At 34.2% G+C, this 20,664-nt stretch overlaps 1 protein-coding gene across 3 annotated transcripts in view; it reads left to right on the top strand.

Annotated features, from left to right (window-relative positions):
* Nucleotides 1-20,664, top strand: part of LOC118193591 (bestrophin-4-like) — a 52,030-nt gene that overhangs the window by 24,753 nt on the left and 6,613 nt on the right. For all 3 annotated transcript variants that reach the window (XM_035364705.2, XM_035364707.2, XM_035364706.2), the window contains exons 4-8: nucleotides 2,634-2,800; nucleotides 6,594-6,748; nucleotides 8,833-8,910; nucleotides 14,001-14,156; nucleotides 15,557-15,637. In XM_035364705.2, coding sequence (XP_035220596.1) covers nucleotides 2,634-2,800; nucleotides 6,594-6,748; nucleotides 8,833-8,910; nucleotides 14,001-14,156; nucleotides 15,557-15,637 — 637 coding nt within the window. The remainder of the gene's footprint in view (nucleotides 1-2,633; nucleotides 2,801-6,593; nucleotides 6,749-8,832; nucleotides 8,911-14,000; nucleotides 14,157-15,556; nucleotides 15,638-20,664) is intronic.

Below are 20,664 nucleotides of genomic sequence, written 5' to 3'. Positions count from 1 at the left end.
AACTAAATTATGTTCGTTTAAATTGCATGTATGCAACAGTTCTTTTAAATGGTAGTACAACGAAATGAATTTCGTTCTGCAATGGTAAGTTGTCACAGTAAAAACTTATTTGGTCTGAAAACACTTTTTGTCCGCTTCAAATTTAGTTTTCCTGCCTGACACTGCATTGCCCCCTCTCTGCGAAGTAGAAAACCTATTGTGTTAAACCACAAACCCTGTGGTGCCGAAACGCAAATCACTTCTAAGCATCCGAAGAAGAGAGGGGCAGTTTGTTCTTCAGTAGAACTTCAGTGAAAATTCCTTTGGCTACTTCTTTCCTAGCGCTGATTGCTAGCAGTGCTTTGGTGGTGGGTAGGAAAATATGCTTTGCAATGAAAATTGGAGGTATTTTATTTCTAGCATTGGCTAATCACATGTTGAATGTTTGAGGAAACCGAGTACACTCAGCCGAATCACTGCGTGATAGTTTTCTCAAAGTAAACTTACAAAACTCTAAAATATACTCCGCCCACTAGCGGCTGAGCGGTAAAGACGCTGAACACTGGTAGTTCGGTCCGAGGTTCGAATCCCGCGAACGGGCTGGCTGAATGGGCGTTTTCGTGGTTTTCCCCATGTGTAACGTGTATACGAGCCAGTTTCCCTTAGAAAGTCCTCCACGAAAGGCATCCCTCCCCTTAGGCAGATAGCCCTAGTGTGCTTTGCCATAATTAAATACACCACACCTAAAATATACTCCCTTGATCTTTTTGCTACTGTATAAACTTTCGGCTACATTTGAAATTTGCGCTTAACAAACTGAACGATTACTTGAAAATTTTGGTAACAAAGGGCTATGTTTGCTTGAACAAGGAAGTGAAATTACAATCTATCAGCCCAACATTCTCCCCACAAGACCACATACCTGCGCTTAAATGACATAATTTTCAGTAGCGAGCTCTTTCAACATGCATTGTTTCTTAAAAGTTCAGGTATTTTGCAATGGCAGAAATCTGCCCGTTTTAACTTTTTTTTTTTTTGGTAATAGTTATAAATACGCTAGAAACTTTAGTCACTATCAGTCTATATCTGAATTCCGTGGCAAGTTTTAATTAATAGTTCATTGCAATAGATATCTAGAAATTTCCCAGCGTAGTCAATCAGTACCCATAGATCATTCAAAGGACTTGATACATAATTATTAAAAAAGTAATGGGCATTTGGAAATATGAAACTTTCAAAAGGGATAGGGTGAACCTAAAAAGTTTGGGAAACTGCACTGAAGACAATTTCTTTTACGATTTGTTTTCCATTGTATCTATTATTGTTATATGAATTATCACTTTATAAATAGTGTAATAGACTGTTAGTCTCCGTTCTATACTTTATTTAGAACGAAACTTACGCACCAAAGGTTGCTTCAAAAGCACTGGACGATTTGAATACCTTAGAGATTTTTCGTAGAAACATAATTCCAGTTCAAGAATGAATCAAATAAAACAGGTTTCTATACCGGGAAGAAATTTCTAATTTGTAAATTGCTCTTTGCCTTTCAAAAGATATGAAAAATGTTTCTATCTCCTAACACATGCAGTATTAGGTTTTGAAAGCGTTTCAAAATGAAGTTAACTTCACAAATTTTCATCAAATAAAAAGCGCTAAAACATTGATTTCAGAAGTAATATGAAAACTAAATGTCACTGGGGGAGGTACTGAACTTTGGTGTACAGAACAAATAATCCAAACGTCATAATAAAATATCTTTATGCTTTTCTGATGTAAAATATACGCTTTAGGAATTTGTATTCTAAATTGCATCTTTAGCAAAATTTGAATACAGTCTTCCCCATTACCCCAAATTTCTATTAATGGTATCTCGGATAATTTTGATTGCACGAGGATAATTTTTTTACATTTTATTTCAATATCTTTGTGGACGATATCGACAGTATAGACCATTTCGATGATAAATGTTGCCCAGGGTACACTCCATGGAAATAGTTCCATGTTGTACTCCTCAAATTGTTGGATAGCATTAAGACGAAACGGTGGAAAACTGAAGATCTTGCTTGCCTGCCAGAATATCCACGATGTAATGCTGTGTTCCTTTTTCGGCTACTTACCAGGCTATGATTGCCTGGGCGAACCTCTTTACCGAATTGGTAAACTTGCTCAACCATTTTGCTCAATATATAATCTTATGAAATCCATGAACAGAGATCACTTTGTTGCTGTGGGGCACGTCTTGGTTATGACTTCGAGGTCACTGTATAAGACAGTCGTCTTAAGCAATGACTTTCGGTAACTTCTGTTATGTTCTTTGAACTTAACAGAACTTATTTTGCTTGGCCCTTAGAAATAGAAAAAATTCAATATTTCAGGTACGAAAACATCTGCCTTCAAGAACTTTTTAAAATTTTTTTTGCTAGCCAGCATAACGAATTTAAATATTGCATATTTTTTTCTTTTTACAAAATGGTGTTATCAATCCAAGATTTTTTTAGCCTAAAACTGTTTTGTTTCATTCATTTCTTTTGCTTATTTATGGCAAGTCATCATAATCGAGAAATCTTTCCGAAGCGTTCTGTATTATAACAGAAATAATATGTAATAATATCATGCCTTTAGTTGAAAGTCTTGTATTTTATATTTTCCAGGTTATGCTACATGATAGCAGCTTACGTCCACGGTGCAGATGAGCGCAGTCGTATGATACGTCGAACACTGGGACGTTACTTAATTCTTCTACAAGCCCTCACTTTCCAGGCAGTGAGCACTGCAGTAAAGAAGAGATTCCCTACGACCGAACATCTCGTAGAAGCAGGTTAGCTTTAACTATATATATATATATATACATAATGTACTCTCGATGTCCGAGCTTAAGCAAGTTAACGGATGAACTATCAACTTTTAAGTATATTGCATGCGTGTGCTTCTTAAAAAAAGATCAGTAATTTTACTTTGTTTTTGAGAACTTAAAAATATTCGGAAGTCTGTGCTGTCTCGAGACTAATGTAATTGTCAGCATCTTCTGCGCTTGCACTTTCAGTATCACTCTCTGCCTCTTCTGTTCCTGTGACATTTATAGGCAGATAACCCTCGAGCGTTTTGCCCTAACCATGCTCAACAGAATAGTCCATCAAACCATTCCTCGAGGTTTTCCCAATCGGCAATTTTTAAAATCATGAATTTGGGAGGAAAATTTGAAAGAAGTATATGAAAGCAAAAGCAAATATTTATTAGCAGCCAATCCGCTAATATGGTATCTCGGTCGAAACAAACTGTTGTACAGTTTTTTTGGCATTTGTCTGACACACCAGCAGCCGAGAGGTTAAAACTGCTGAATACTGATAGTTCGTTGCAGGGTTCGAACCCAAGAAAGTAATCTGCATGGTTGGCTACCATGCTTTTTCTCATGTGTAAAGTGACTAGGGAGCCAATTTTATATAGAAAGTCCTCCATTCAGACATGCCTCATTTTGTGCAGATAATCCCTTGTGTGCTTTATATCATGCTTTTTGTTATTTTAATATGGCGATATCTGTCCAAGCAACTCATCACCATACAATCACTGATGTTTCTATGTTCCAAAAGAATAATATTTTGCAATGGAGTCTGCGAGACTCGAAGCAGTTTCAGCCAGCGACAAACAAGACTAAATTGAAAAAATATTCAGTATTTTATTATTACTAAATTTGCAATATTTCCTAAAATGTTTAAATAATTTCTAAAAAAGATTTTTTAAATAAAACGCACTAAAGCTTTTATAAATTCTGCCCAATTTTGTTTCTTCTGCATTAAAAAATAGAAAGATTTACGAATGTATTGGAAAGAGGATACATTTTCAAGTTCAAAACTGTTGTTCAAAATTATGGCACCACAAATTAAAAAAAAATCTGATGTGGACACTATGACTTCCTTTTACGACCTATTAAATTAACTCATTTTTTTGCTGCACTTCATTTAAACTTATTTCTTCGAATTTCAAGAGATGTATATTATTCAATAAATTTAGTTCTCACTTGTGGGGAAGCAAAAATGACATAAAAAAACTCAAAATCTCATCTTCATTAAAAATTGTAAGATACAGGAAAATGCAAAACATCGAATATAGTTAATTTTTTTTTTGTGTTGCAATACTTTCTACGGGAAACCAAGCATTCGGAAAACTAGCAGAAGGACAATTTTTGGTGAAGAAAAATGAAAAGTTAACGTTTGGTGCCACTGTATAAGACTCTGAAGTTGGTGCACTGACTAATTATACTACTAAGAATTTCAAATATAAAACAAATAGCCACCCTTTTAGGCCTAGCGAGACTTACACTTTTGAATAGTTAATTTTACAATTATTGCATGTAGATTAACTAAAGGCATAAAAAACCTTAGTTGAAATATAAGGACAACATAATTCAATCACTTTTAAGCTAAAAAGGCACAAGTTATCATATGAATAAAAAGCAGAACTCACCGAGCTAGGTGACAGGGTGGGTATATATATAGTATTATATATATATATATATATATATATACACATATATACATATATATATATATATATATATATGTGTGTGTGTGTGTGTGTGTGTGTGTGTGTGTGTGTGCACACAGGGTGATTCTAAATAGTTTTTACAAATTAAGAGGGGTGATAGTACTCAATAATTACCATAGAACGCTTATTTTAGAATTACGCTTTCTACTCTGAGAGAAGAAAGAGGAATATTAGAATTCCAACCTGAAAACATATAAAAGTGTTGGAAGAGCAAATGAACGATATCAAAAGTTGCACAATCAGTTTAGTGAAAAACTCAGTGCACAAAACGGATAAAACTTGGCGTTCGAGTGTTTATGTGAGCTTAGACTTTGATGGCAAACACTTAAATGCAGATGTTTGGTTGGCAAGGTCTCAAGGTTGTAACTTAATATACACATTTCTTGCTTGGAACATTTTTATAATAATTTTTAGAGAATAATGTTATATAAATAAGGTTATCAATTTATGATTTAAACACTAAAATTATTAAGAATAATTGTTATTGCATTAACAGTTTTTCATTATGCTTTGTATATTTTTATTAATTTACAGTTTATTCAGTAAATTTCTAGCAACAAACTGTTAACCTTTAATGATTTTGGAAAGATCAAGTAAATGATTTTTGAAATGTTCAGTATTTTAGTTATGTTGTGTAAATATTGTTAAAACTAGTTTATTAAATAAGCATTTAGCAATAAAATATTCTCTCTCATTTTTATGGCTCTAATTGTAATCTCATATTGTTTATCACTAATTTCAAAAAAATTATGAAACACGATACGGAGTAATTTAGCTTGCCCTCCTTCTCATTAAAATTTCTGATGGGACTGTCCCATTTGACGACACATGAGGCCAAAAAAAATTTTCCGAGGAATGAGCTTGTCTGCAGCCTACCATTAGAGGATTTCTAACGGAAACATATTCTGTTGAAAGCTGTGTCCCGGCCTAGCTAAGCGGGACTTCCTGAAATTGAACTGAAAATGTTTCATTTGAATCGGCTTCCCTCGTACGATTTCTCTAAAGAACTAAATTTTCACAAAAGTTAACCATTCAAATATCCTACTAATAAAAATTCTATAAGTAATAAAAATTCTGGGAAATATTTCTACAGACGCGCTGTTGAGGGTAGCTTGCAATTGTGATGCCAATTTAACTCTTCAGAGAGTAAGTTCCATAGCCTTTAATAGACAATGTGCATTGTTTTCGCATGTATTCTTTAATTATCAGAAGCTTGTCCTCCTCTGACACTTTGCCAAGTCACTCAAGACGCGAGTATCAGATAAAGAAGCTTACATTTGAGAAGTTTCAAACGGTTAGTGAGGTGTTAGTTGCCTTCGTGGCTATATTGGTTAGCGAAACTTCCTGTCATAACGTTGCTCCCGCGGTCAAATCCCGGACGAAGGCTCGATGTCTTAAGTATAGAGTGCCTCGCAGCATGAGGCCCACCAGCAGCCGAGAGGTAAAGTTGCTGAACACTAGTAGTTTGGTCCGAGGTTAGAATCCCCCGAACGGGCTGGATGCATGGGCGTTTTTGCGGTTTTTCCCATGTGTAACTTATATATGAGCCAGTTTTCCTTAGAAAGTCCTCCACGAAGGCATCCCTCTTGAGGCAGATAAACCTTGAGGCTTTTTCATAATTAAAAATAAAAGCCTCGCGGCATGGGACACTTAAAACACAAGGTGAGACTAAAGTGCTCTAGAGAAGCTTATTGGTAGGAAAAAAGAGGTACGGAAACCATTGGTTCTCTCCCCCGGGTGAAGTCTCCTTCAAAATAGGGAGTGAGCTGGCCAACGACGCTTGCTCCCAAGATAAAATATTGCTGTCAGGCAATCGAAATAAATCAATAACAACAGTAAGTTGTTAAGTTTAATTATTTTTTTCAACTGTTCATACGGTTTTACTCCTTTATTTTAGCAGTAATGTAAACCATGGAAAGTAAAGAAGATATGTAAAATAAATGAATCTTACAGAAGGGATCATACCTGGTAGATACTCCTATCCGAATGACATACGCATTTGGTATATAAATTGTGTTTTACATAGAAGGGAAAGTGTATAAGGAATTATCTTTTTCTGTTTTCTTTAGGCCTGATGACTAAGGAAGAATGCACAGTGTATGAGAATCTTGTCGCTCCTTACGGCAAGTGGTGGCTTCCAGCCCAGTGGTTCAGCGCCTTGGCCATGAGAGCTAGGAAAGAAGGACGAATAAAAGACTCCATATTATTAGATGGTTTATTCAGGGTGAGTTATTTTTTTAATGATCTGGAGATTTTACTAACACCAGAAAGGATGCTGCTGTTTCAGCATCAAAGCTAATTTCGAATATTCTCAAACGTTCTCCTCGATTTTGCTTGATTCTTCGTACCTATTTTCCATATTTTTGAGTTGAAGGTCTGCCATTATTCAGTAGTGCTCAGGAGATTAAGTATACATTGAAGCTTATATTAGCTTAATAATTGAAGCTTATATAACCTTATAAGGCTGCAAAGTTCTTCTTGGCCTTCATAATTAAATAGTAAATTTGTTTATAAGTCTTTTATGTTTACTTATTATCCTGTCGAGTTGGCGGATTCCCACCAAAGTTGCATCTTTCGTTCCTGCCGAATTCTGAAAGAACTGAAACCGCTTTGTTTAATATTCGACCCGTCACTGTATCCATCACTGTCCTTATCAAAGCCGCCGTCGAATAAGTCTTTAGGAATATCTAAAACTGTAAGATGTAATCGTATACTATAAACCTGATGTTTAAGTTTCCAGAATTTGATTTCTAAACCGCTTTGGCAGCATTAATAAAGAAGAACCCACAAAAATTAATTGTGTATACTGTAATTTTTCTCCATTAATTGCAGAATATAAATTATATCAATCAGATATATAATAAAATTAAAATACAAAGATATGAAAGATTAAAAAGATGCGGCTATTATATTTAAATCGTTAGTTTAATTGTACAAAAACTAAAATTTATGTTCTTTTCTCAAGGCAGTATTCAGTGGAACGGCAGTATTCGGGAAAATACATATTTGGCAAATTGCATGGTATTGATAAAGTACTCGTCTCGTGCAGGGGCAACAGATGCCAAACCACAGTAATAATAAAAAAAGGTTAACACTGCGTGACGTACGACCCTCTGAAATTGGAGACGCTCTACAGTTGACATTTTTAACGACAGAATTCGGATTCTTCGGGATCGGTTTATGATAAGACCTCGGTTCTGTTTGTTTTAATCATTGCTATCTTTTTTTTCCCGAAAGGTTCCGATAACTAAAGCAAATATGTTGAAAATGATATAAGATTAGAAAGTTTTTTGTTTGGTAAATAAATGTATCCAAAAATGCCACAAATCTGTATACTAAACACATAAACTATAGATCAGGCTTAAGTGTGCTTTAAGATGAAGTGGGTAACGAAGATGTTGCAGTGTATTTCGGAATTTCCGTAGCATGACGAATTTAATCCAGGAAACTTAAAACATTTTAAGAATGATTGCTCTAGTGTTCAGAACTGTTTATTTCAGTATTATTTGTTAAATAAGACAGTTTATTCACGTTTTCCTATCAACTCCCTCCTGGAGAAAAATTTAAAAATAATTATTTTATCCATAAAATCCCTACTTATATTTCAAAGATGCTGTCAAATGCCTGCTTAAGGCTAGTTTTCCAGGCATTCTTTATTTATCCCTTCATTATCCCACGAATTTGACAAAAATGTAAGAAAATGTTCCTTATCGCTATAAATATTCTCGATCTGAGTGAAATTAACGAATATACAGTCAGCCATTAAATACTTTGTGCTTTTTATATTGACAAACAATACAATTAGTAATTAAATGCTTTGTGTATTGACAAACATTCTAAAAGACGGTGGACAAATTTATTTTAACTGTGAGTGGTAAGCATTATTACAATATGTGGCCATTGATTTGAGATTTAAAGCACACATTTAGTTTCAGTAGTCATTTTCATATTAATTCAAACGTTATTTTTTTGCTTGGATTTCTCTTGACTTAATAGTGCCCATCAGCGGCCGAACACTGGTAGTTCGGTGCGGGTAATCTTGGCGAATGGGTTGTCTGCATGGGGTTTTTCGTGGTTTTGTCCATGTGTAACGTGTATATGAGCCAGTTCTTCGATAAGCACTGGATAGTAGAGGACGAGGGGCATACACTTGCTTACCTCTGGTAGACGCCAGGTACCCCAGTTCTGCGTCCCCACCTGTAAACGAACCAGTTTTACTCTGTTCTCGCCTTGGGTAGATAGCTCTTGAGTACTTTGACGTAACTAAATAAACTGAACCTCTAAACTTAATGATTTCTCGTTTATTAGGAATTCGTCTTGTTTAGAAGTGCGTGTGGAACCATGTTCAACTACGACTGGATCAGTGTGCCTTTGGTCTACACTCAGGTATGTATTTGGTTATTTTTTAAAGTTGTGCCATTTAAAATCCTTGTGGTAGTTATGTATGTTAAATGGGATATCTTTAGCGGTTAACATTTAATTATCATGCAGCAACAACCAATTGTATAGTTTGCTACTGAAGAATCCTTTTGAATTAATGTGCAGGTATGCAGAATGCCCGAAAATATTGCTATCTAAATTCTAAACATTTTATTGCCTGGTGTAGTCACACTGGTTGCATATGCTCTGCCGCCGATCCTGGGTATATATACTTAAAAAGTTAAGGTTCTTCGGAATCCGCCTACCGATCAGAGGCACGGGACCGTCGCACGCCCCACGATACGCCTTGACATAAAAGTACCGAAATCCTTAAGATGCTCAGTTAAGGCGTCCCCTTCAAAGATATACTCGGACACATTTCTCAGAATCTGGGGGCCATAAATCGATTTACAGTATGCTATATACTAATATATGTAAAGTGTATTAGTATATAGCATATTAGTATATACCATTAAAACAAAACAGGAGTAAACTTTGAGTCTCATCTCAATAAAATAAGAGTTATGTAAAGTTAGAAGATTGTTTGTTTGATAAAATACGAAATATATGTGCAGGTTGTTTTAATCTTAAACCAGTATATAATACATACGTTGTTTACATAATTTCTGAACAATTTCGATAAAGAATTTTAGAAAAAGCAAATGTTTTTGTAATAAAAATTTCTGGCCACAGATTATTTGAAATGAAAATACCGTCTGCTGGTTTTATTCTTTTTTCAAAATGTTGCATGTAAACGGGCTGCGGGTTGAAGGATATGTTTTTGCGCTTTCCGAAAAGAAATGTTCCTATTACATATAATTCAAAAGCCTTGTAAAACGCATGGTATTAAAATTTCTAAGTGAAAAATAAGCAACATTATGAATCGGAAAGAGAAAAACAATCAGTCATTACTTCTAATGGAGAGCAGAGTCTAAATGAATACCCGAAAAAGTTATTTACTGTTTCTAACTGTTCTAAAATTGACTAATTTCAACATTATTAATTTAAGCAATATTATTAATGGGAAAGAGAAAAACCCTCAATCACTATTTCTAATGGAAAGGAGACTCTAAACGAATACCCATAAAAGGTATTAATTGTTTCTAATGGTTCTAAAATTAAATCGTTGGTAACAACAGAAAATTCACTGACTTAGAAATCAACTTCAGTCTTTAAATACATCTGTAGCAACATTTAATAAAATAAGATTTACAATTTGAAAAAGCTAAAGAGCATAATATTCACCAACTTTTCCCAGACATGTGGTTCAACACAGAATAATTTGTAGAATCCTGCATGAATACTACCTATTATATAAATTTAAATACATTATGACCCTTGATGAAGAATGGGTTTATTTTAACGACTGTAACAAAAATGATCTATTTATTGCCGGAAATAAAGACAAAAAATGTACAAACCTGGCCACATTAATGCAAAAAATGTTTCAGCAAGGGTTTATAATTGTCGCAGGATTCCCTTATAATGGGAAACTCAAAATAAGAGTAGGGGAAAGTATTGAAATCAGCCTCAACATACTATCAAGAGAAAATTTCTCATCCGATATTTACAGAAGAAATTCCCTTCTGGAATTCCTTAAAAGGAGGAATTCCCTTTACAGAAGAAATTCCTCCTTTTGAATGCCATTTTGAGTCTCAATGGCATTCAAAAGTGAAATTTCATCCAGATAAAGCAAGAAGTTGTATTTCGAAAACCACCAGTGTATTCCTGAGAACAGGAAAACTGATATAGGTATTTCATATATACTTTTTTGAAGTATTACTGCGAAGACAGACGTTTCACCTATGGTCTCATGAAAAAAGCTTTAAATGCGCAATCTCACCACAATGAATGAACTCTGGAAGCTAAGTGGAAAAGGAATGGAAATCAGTCCCCTTGGAAATGTCACGAAAAGCTCGTCAATCATTGAAATTACGATTCAGACTTACAGTTTAGAAGAAAGGCTATCAGTTGAAACATTTAAAATAAAAGCACTCTTTTCATTTTAAAGATTACCTAAACTGCTCCGAAATCGCTTTAACACTATGTAAAACAACCTCGGTGCATAAAAGTATTTGGTCGGGTTTCAGCGTTGCTACTTAATTGGGATTGAAACAAGCCGTAATTTTCCTTATGTATAAAATGAAATGAGCGTTTTTCTTAAAACCTCTGACTGCACACTTCTCGGTTTATTAATCTTTTTAACTCACAGTTAGGTATTTTTCAGTAACTTATTGAACAACAAACTAGCTTTTTTGTGTCCAGTTTATAATATGAAATTCCGTGATGATTGGACACGCACTTCATATAACTCCCTCCAGTAAAAATAACACGTGGAAGAAACTGAACACCACAAAGTCCAAATTATGCTACTTTGTATACTTTACTAAGAATGAGGCACAAGGAAAGCAAGGTAATTTGCTGACGAAAATTTCCGCATTTTATGAGATTTACTTGATATTATTATTCAACAAAACATTCTGACAACCATCTATACCAAACCCTTATTTTGCGTAATAGATTTTGAGTAAACAAATCGCGTTTTTTTGAAGGATATAAAAGTGTCGCTTTTTTTTTTTCAATAAGCGGCAGATAAAATGAAGCATATTTGCGGAGCATTCACCCCCCCTTTCCCCCCACAAGTTCACCTGACGTGTAAAAAGTGATTATGTTTTGGCCAAATATGTGCCCTACCCGTAAAGAAAACATCCTTAAGTTGATAAAATGGATTGCAATTACATGACTGAGTTCGAAAAGAGCGAACAAAGAACAAACTACGCAATAAATGAGAACCATTCTGCTGAAATACTTGGTCTGTAACGACGCATGAAAAATAGTCTGCTGGAAAAGCTACCATTTGTTCTGATTGGTTATACAGTAATATACGCGAGATTAAAAAAATATCATTTTAATTTATTTTTATGAAATTCTTTGATTCATTCGTGTAAAGAAATCGTATTGCAGTAAACGTGGTTTAATGTAATCGCAGTTAATATCATTCGGATATTGTTATCGAATTGCCGAAGTCCTGCTCGTGTGTATAAGAAAACGTGGGAAATATACCTCTTATTTTATTTACAATAATTCGATTAATGTGATAAAAATATTATAAAATAAATTACTTTTAGTAATTCTATCAATTTTGACAGCAATTAGACACAGGCCCCTCTTCTTCAGGGATAAGTAAAATTCTCTAAAAATATCTACGTCAGACTATCGCTGCTTTTTTGCTTAAGTTTAAATTTTATAATGATAAGTTCACTTCTATTGAAGGTTACAACTGGAATATTACGATTAAAAGTACAGTATCAGTAAAATAATTTCCAGAAACGTTATAACAGCTCGTAAATGAACTTAAAATGCTGTGAAAGTACCTTTTTTATGTTTCTAGTTATATTTGTATTGAGTCATAGACCTTTGTGTGATTACATGACGACGAAAGAATTCATTCATTCAAGCTCATTAATCATAGTGCAGATCCTGAAATGTTAAAAGATGCAAGAAAGGTGCCACTAAGCTTACAGAAATGGTGCATTTTCAGCTTTTTTACACTAGCGGAACGAAAAGGTAACACAAGATAAGCACTAACTTAATCACATATACAGACTTTATCAGATCTGAAAAAATGAATCTCTGACAGCATTATATTTAAGTGTACAAGAGCTGCATACAAGCGTGCTATTAAAGTTGTCTTTTACATCAAGGCTCTTTTTTATTCAACAATTTGGTTTGATTTTCCATATGGTCTATAATAGGATATTTAAGGCATTCCCATTATCAGCAATACGCAGGAGCAAGACTGTACTAGGCCAAACCCCATGTCACATGGATCAACGAACCCAGGACGTATAAGCGTTAATTCCATTCGCAACAAACAACTTCCTTTCGACAGTACTGTCTTCACCATCTAAAAAATACTGAAAATTGTCATCTTGCCATAAAACATATCCCCACCGGTCATCGAATTTTTCAACAAAATCTGAAATTTGGCTTCTTTTTTCTAAAGACGGATAAACCTGTGCTTTTCTTCAAACATGGGAGAAACACAAATCAAATATCGTCCTGTCGTCTCATCCATCGGCTAGTTCCAATATAGAAACTTCAGCATCAGCTCATTACGCCATCAAGAAGACTCTATACACTATCAAAATTCAGAGAGAAAAATAAAAACAGGTATACCTGATTTTCTTCAAATAAGTCTTGGAAATTCTATAGTGGCTGGTTATTTCAGGGAAACCCAACAGCATGAAAATAAAGGTCGACGCAAAGAAAATAATTGGAAACTGCAGCTGTCTGATAACAACAGAAGCAAACGGCTCTCTTTCGTAAGTTCTTTTCCGAAAGCCGAGTGTGCCTGCAGTTGAGTTCCTGTTTGTACCAACTCATGATGTTGTTAAACTCTCTCCTTGTCTATCGTAATTCGTTTAAACCCGATGGCAAAGTATTGCCTTATGCGGATAACTTTCTTCTTCTAGTCATTAGCGACGCCAAGGCAAGACTGGAGAAGAAACTAGAATAGGACAACAATAATAGCAACAGAGAAGTTCTATGTTCTAAGCCATGCATAACTACCCACCAAATAACTCTTTACAACACAAGCAAAATTATTGAAAATGAAAGAACTTGGCCACAAACACAATACTGATTATATACGCAATTACTCATTTTACATATTAAGTACCATTACTAAGGCTTCTGAGCTTGTGGCTGTGTACTCGGTGGAGTAATGTAATGTGAAACATTTATTCAGAAATGTTTCCTAAAATAGTTACGGCCCTGAGGTAAAATAACATGCCGAATAACGGTTACTGGGGATGTTAAAGCATCAAGAATCGGCGTAATATTCATAAATTTCTAGGATTAGTTTGGAAGGTATAAAATCTTCGAAATTAGTCTTGCAAACTTAAGAATATTCCACTAATTCTTTTACCTTAGTACCTCCAATAATAATTAGAGATTTAAGATTTCAGTTTTAGACATTATACTTAAGATTTCCACGTTTTAGATGAAATTGTTTGCAATACTGATGCTTTTCCTTTTGACTTTTATGATTCTAGGTTGTGACTCTGGCCACGTACACCTATTCTCTAGCTTTGATGGTAGGAAGGCAATACTTGGATCCAGAAAGAGTGGGTGACGCCAAACATAGAGTGGATCTTTATGTTCCGATCTTCACTTTGTTACAGTTCTTTTTCTATGTTGGGTGGTTAAAGGTATGCTCCTTTCTACTACTTTAAAATAAGTTTCCAAAATTTAAAAGTTTTTGAAGCTTGACAGCCGTATTAGATTTACCGGCAGTATTAAGCTCGAAAGGTATAACACTGATGACTAATATTGTTTTCAGAAATAAGCATGAAACTGTTAAGGAACTTTTTCTGGTTTACAGCGCTTTTGATCACTACTACAAAATATGTCCTTGGTGATTAAAAATTCTGTATTTAAGGCAACCGGAAATTTCCCTATCGTATGGATTATAGGTTAATCTCTTAAATACCTTTTTGCTCTTTGAAGAGCAATGTAACATCGTATATAAATCACTTTTCGGTGAGCATATACTGATTTCGACAGGAGAATAATCCCGATTGAGAGCAGACGTAAAAAGATCAATGTAGAATCTTACTCGAAATTTTATTTTGCCGTTATACAAATGAATTTCATCTAAAACTTCATACCGGAACTTTATCTAAAGCTGAAAGATCCATTATATTTCTACAATGCGAGGAATATAAGTACAGATTCTTCAATTTATTAAATAATGCATTTCGATAACTTTTGGTGGCAACAATTTGAAAAGTAATTCGAACAGAAAATGAAAATGAATTTCGTGGCTATGTGGAAATAATCATAAAATAAACGCAGGACGAGCGCACGCATTTAGGCCCAAGGGAAAAAAAATCACTCGAAAGTGAAAAAAAAATTCGATCTGCTTGAATGCAGAAATTTAAAAACAATGTATTTTCATCATATGAGAATACCATGGTTTGCTCAGTTATTTGCTGAATTTATCAAACAGCTTAAAGAAACAGTTTTATAGGTTTAAGTACTTAATTTAGCAAAGTTTGAATTTAGGAAGGAAAGAAACATATTCAAGGAACAGGAAAAGAACATATTGAAGTTTTAATTTAGAAGTCAAATAACAAAAATCAGCGATGTATTTGCGAATTTTCATAGGACTAGATTCGACGGTTTTACCGAACCATCACCCTCAGCTGCCAAAGAGCAAATGATCGAGACCGTCATCCTCAGCTGCTTTCTGGCAGCTGAGGATGATGGTTCGGTAAAACCATCGAAACTAGTCCCGTGAAAATTCGGCAAATATAACGCTGATTTTTGTTTGACTTTCTAAATTAATATTTGTTCGACGGGTTATTTTTACCTATATACTGATGTTTGTTGAAGGTACGCTATGCGGCTTGTGGGTTTAATTTGTATATTTTCTTCGATATTCCTAATTTTAACGATAATCCTTTAGGCGAACGCATTTGAGTTATATTGCTTATTTTTATCATAAGTTTGGGAAATAATAAAAATAATTCTTTCCATTCTACAGCAGCTCTGAAGATTTCATGAATTAATTTTGCATTAAGAGTACCACATTCTTTTTCATTTACAGGTGGCTGAACAAATTGTCAATCCGTATGGAGAAGACGATGATGATTTCGAACTGAATTGGTGCATGGATAGAAATTGCCAAGTAAGATTTGTTTTCTTTATTTCAATTTTTTGAATATCTGCACGCCTCCAGTTTCAATGTTCGGTGGAGCTGCTGTGATTTCTGTGTATATTCACAAGTTTTCAACTTCAGGGTATTTACCGCTTTATATTCAGCAGTCATGTCACTGAACAATAACTATCGACAGCAAAAATGTAAATATCGGTCACATTTCTTTTCTGTCATAAACTATTCTGTTTATTATAAAATTCTTGTTTTTATTATTTATAAACGGAAAAGTATCTAGAAGGCATAAAGGCAGCCAAACCTTGTTTGTCATTTTTTAAAGTCGCCAAATACGCATTGGCGATTTTTTGTAAGGGTGCGGATAATCGGAAAGTACTTTTATTACCCGACTGAAGTCACTTCGGTAGGCAGTTCTAAATGCATTATAATAAGTATGCTTTTAAATTTCTACACCGGCGTTCCTTAAACTGTAGGTCACAAAAATTTACTTCACACATACGAATTTAAAGAAAATGCATTAACGAGACTTTTAAAGAGAATTTGAAATGAATGAGTTTAATCATCTGCCACATAAGCCCAAGAGAAATCTGTTGATTTCTCGAGTGACTCAAATTTAAATCTGAGTTTCTTTCATAGAAATCTGACTGAAATCTGGATAGGAGGTAGAACTGAATTTCCAGTTTCTGAAATCCATTAAATGTTCTTCTGGCATTCAGCACCATATACTTACGGGAAACGACATTTTCAGCTTTAACACTTATTAAATCCAAACATCATTTAAATCTGAGAAACGCTGAAGATGCTTTACGTTCCGCAGCGTTAAATATTCCACTAAGATTTAATGTTATCTAACTTATCCGTCTTATTAAAACTGGATTTTGGTCATTATTACTTTACTTGTGCGAAGTAACAGAAATATTGTAATCGCTAAAAGTTTCGAGTATGATATTTTAAAGGAAATATTCATTTTGACCGCTTCCGAATCCATGCGGACAATTTTTTTTTTTTTTGCGTGTCATATTAACGTACGGACAGAATAGAGGTTCATTTTTCGAAAACGAACTATGAAATAGATTTTAGAATGGGTTCAGAAGGGATTTTTTCCGTGGCGTCTGGCCGTAAGTATGTAACGTATATATGGGGATGTATTTAACATAACTCAAAAACATTTAGCTGTAGAACGTTTGAAATCTTTGATATGGAACTGTTGTAATATTTAGTTATGCACTTTCCTTTTTTACTGCAATCGGAAATGCCAAACGTGTGTATATATATATATATATATATATATATACACAAAAACACATTTTTTAACCAGCTTAAAAGGCCTTTATTTTCCAAATCGTAAGTCATAGTCATATATATCTAATAACAAAATTATTTTAAATCATGAAAATATTCGTGTTTTGGCATTGTTACATTTCAAAAAGTTAATTTTCGATATATAAAAAAATCTTAACTCTTAATGCGATCTTCAGATTCTTATATTTGAGAAAGTTATATGCTTGCTATGAAAAAATCAAAATATCCGAACTAAAAAGAGCAAAATTGTTTTAAAAATCTATATGATTTTTAACTAGATTATGCTGCATATCCATGTTATTTCAAAAGTGTGCAATCATTCTCCGAGTTTACTTAGAAAACTTAGATATCAGCAGTGTAAATATATCATTTGTGCAAGGAAACATAAGTTAAATCTGAAACAGTAGAGTGGCTCCTCTTACGGTAGCATCTAGAAGTAATGTGGTAAAACAAAAGTTCATTCAAAATAAATTGCTGTACTTCTTAAGTTTATAGATTTTTATTAGTGAAACAAAAAGACACCTTCAATTTTCCTCCGATACTTCTAAGTGATCGTCATCTTCTTATATACGAGTAATTACATAAAAGCAGCATGTAGTTAGTCACCCTACACTTGCTCTAACGTGCTTTTTGCATGGATTATATAGCGGTAGCAATGCGATTTTCATGTACACTGCGAAAAAAAGACAGTTCTACATCTCCCGTTCTACTGGGCCGAATGCCGAAATTCAAATTGCTCGAAAGCGCGATATAGGATATATATTAAATTTATATATAGCACTGTTTTAATATAGGTACTTTGACACAAAATCGGACTTTTCTGAAATGACTTGCCAATTTTTTATATACATTGCTGGCCACCCAAACTGCAACACCAAGAAACACAGATATCACAACAAAATTTATTTAGTTGTGATATCTCTTGTTATTTTTGTTGACTAAGTATCAAATGATTAAATTTATGGACTTTTGTGAAGTGTGGTTCTTTCCAGGATGAGTAGCCAGAGTAGCCGCCATTGTTGGAGATCACCGCTGCCACACGCCTCGGCATTGATTCAAAGAGACTTCGGATGTGTTCTTGGGGTACAGCAGACCAAGCAGCTTCCACACGTTGCCAAAGTTGATCTGGTGTGGCAGCTTGCGGACAGACCACTCTGCTGTAAACGGCGTCGAATGGTACGCGCAGACACTGGATGATGCGTTGAAGACTGAATGTACTGTGCTATGGTTCGCGATGTGACTGAGTTGATCCGTTATTGCCATGCGCACAATGTTCCTGTCATTACGTGAAGTGGTGCACTGAGGTGGATGCGATCGAACACGTCCGTCCGTCGTACCCTCCGACATCCAGCGGTCACATATCCACATTACAGTTGTTTTGTTTCGTTTCGTCCAACACGACTACCGATTTCCCTGAAAGATAATCCACACTCTAGGTAGGCCACTATCGTTCCTCTGTCGAAGAAGCAATCAAGTACATTTAATAAAAAAAGAGATATTAATAAATATATATAAAATTCAATTAACATAGAAGCTAAACTTTTCAGAAGCTAATATTTGGATCAAACGATGATCGCTGTTTACTACGAGGCATAATTGATTTTTTTTTTTTTTAAATACCACCAAAAAAAAAAAAAAAAAAAAAAGCCTAACTTGAAATCGTCGAAAACTCCAAGCCTTAAATAGCGCTTTGGAGTGGCGCCACAGGCGCGTGTGACGTGCGTCTGCGCTGAAATTCTAATCATTTGCATATCTTGCCTCCGCTAATGCATGTTGTAAATTTCCTGTCATTTGCATGCTTCCTTCAGGGTATTGCATTTACTGTGGCCAGCAGTGTATTTTGATTCTACGACTCAAATTATGCCTAAATATTAAATTTCGTAGAATCGGATGCGAAATTTACGGAAAAATTCAAAAATTTATTTTGGCGCATTTTTTCAATTTTCACCAAGAATAATTTACTTGGTGATTTTCTTAATTTATAGCAACCTATTTTCCTTTTATTTTGTTTTTTTTTTCATTGTAGACCGAGCGGAAAAAAGTCATCGTTCGTTATTTCAAACAATTTTAACGAAGCGCGTATTATCGTTTGGCGTTATTATCGCTCAAAAAATTATGCCAAATTTCAAAACGCTCCAATATGTAAATTCATGCGTATCTTTAGGAAATTTTGAATGAAAAAACTCGTTGTTTTTCAGGTGCGCATAGAACTATATCTACTTTAAGATGAAGCCTACCAGCGGCCGAGCGGTAAAGTTGCTGAACACTGGTAGTTCGGTCCGAGGTTCTAATCCCGCGAAACGGGCTGGCTGCATGGGCGTTTTCGTGTTATAATACAAATTTTTCGACAAATTGATAAAAGAATATTTAAAAATACAAATTTTAAAAATAAATCGTAAAAAGGTGCTCATTATATTTGGATTAAGCCTAAATTTTGAATTCTGGAAGAAGCAATCAAGTAAATTTAATAAAAAAGAGATATTAATAATTATATATAAAATTCAATTAACAGAAGCTAAACTTTTGAGAAGCGCCATTGAAAAAATTAAGAAATCGTTTTGGATAATCAGTTTCGAAAATTGGATGAATAATAGTATAACGAGTATTTTACTCAAGCTAAAAGTTAAAAATAATATCAGCAATTCGACTTTTAAGTGAGCCAAGATGGCAAACTCAAAAGCAGTTTTCCGCGAGAAAAGAGTTTTTCTCACATATGCTTCAGACAACAGCACATTTTAAAAAATATAGAAAATTGCTCAATTAATATTTCTGTGGTGGTTGTTTTAAGAGCAAAAATTTTGTTTTATATCTAACACTTTCAAAACCGATACATCTGATGCATTTTACGTATTGAAATTTTAAAATCACAAACATCGAATAGTCTAAAAAATTGAGCTACTTCCAGAAATTTAGAAATCAAGTTACAATTTTCATAAAAGTTTCATTGAAAAGATAAAAATTTAAATCTAATTTCTGACATTGTTTTTGCACTGTCATCGACAAATAGAGTGCGCGCAAAGTTTGAACTCGATAGGTTATCGGGAGGTACGTTAAAAATAGAAGACAGAATCCCACTTCTAGTGAAATATTAAGAGTGAAATAAATAAATAAAGGCTTATAATAAAACGTTTTTACCCAGCTGGAAAGATAAAAAAAAATTCTTTGTAATCAGAATATCATAGTCTAATTTATATCGAACTGTTGAGTGTACTGAACTGTTGAGTGTATAGAAATGGACGATCAATTTTTCCTTCATTACTAATATTCTGAAGTTTCGGCAATAATTTACTTTCTTCCGTCTCTAAGTGATCATCACCTTCTTATATAATTACATAAAAGCAGCATAGTTAGTTACCCTATACTTGTTCTAATGTGGCTTTTTGCATGTACTATATAGCGGTAGCAGTGCGTTGAAAGTTTAATTTTACATCAGATAGTATTGTAATTAAGCATAAATGATACAGAGCAAAGTTTCTTAAACTTTTTCAGTCGTTACTCCTTTTTATATCACCGAGATTCTTTCGCGACCCTCAGGATCCCATAATATTTAGGAAAATTTTGTGATCGCGTAAGCATTGCGCAAATCCGACACACGCGTATGTGAAACTGTCAATTTTTTCACTTGTACTGTAATAATATTGTAGTTTTAAGTCATTAACTTTAATTTCTAATTTTAAGACGTAGAACAGTGTGAATATTTTAAATTAGTAACAGACGAAATAACAGCGTCACGTGCAAAG

The sequence above is a fragment of the Stegodyphus dumicola genome, chromosome 8 (assembly GCF_044657685.1).
Source record: "Stegodyphus dumicola isolate Sdum_Otavi_A_Nest chromosome 8, ASM4465768v1".
Lineage (NCBI taxonomy): Eukaryota > Metazoa > Arthropoda > Arachnida > Araneae > Eresidae > Stegodyphus > Stegodyphus dumicola.
The sequence above is the reverse complement of the archived record's forward strand: the minus strand, read 5'-3'. Positions and strand labels throughout refer to the sequence as shown.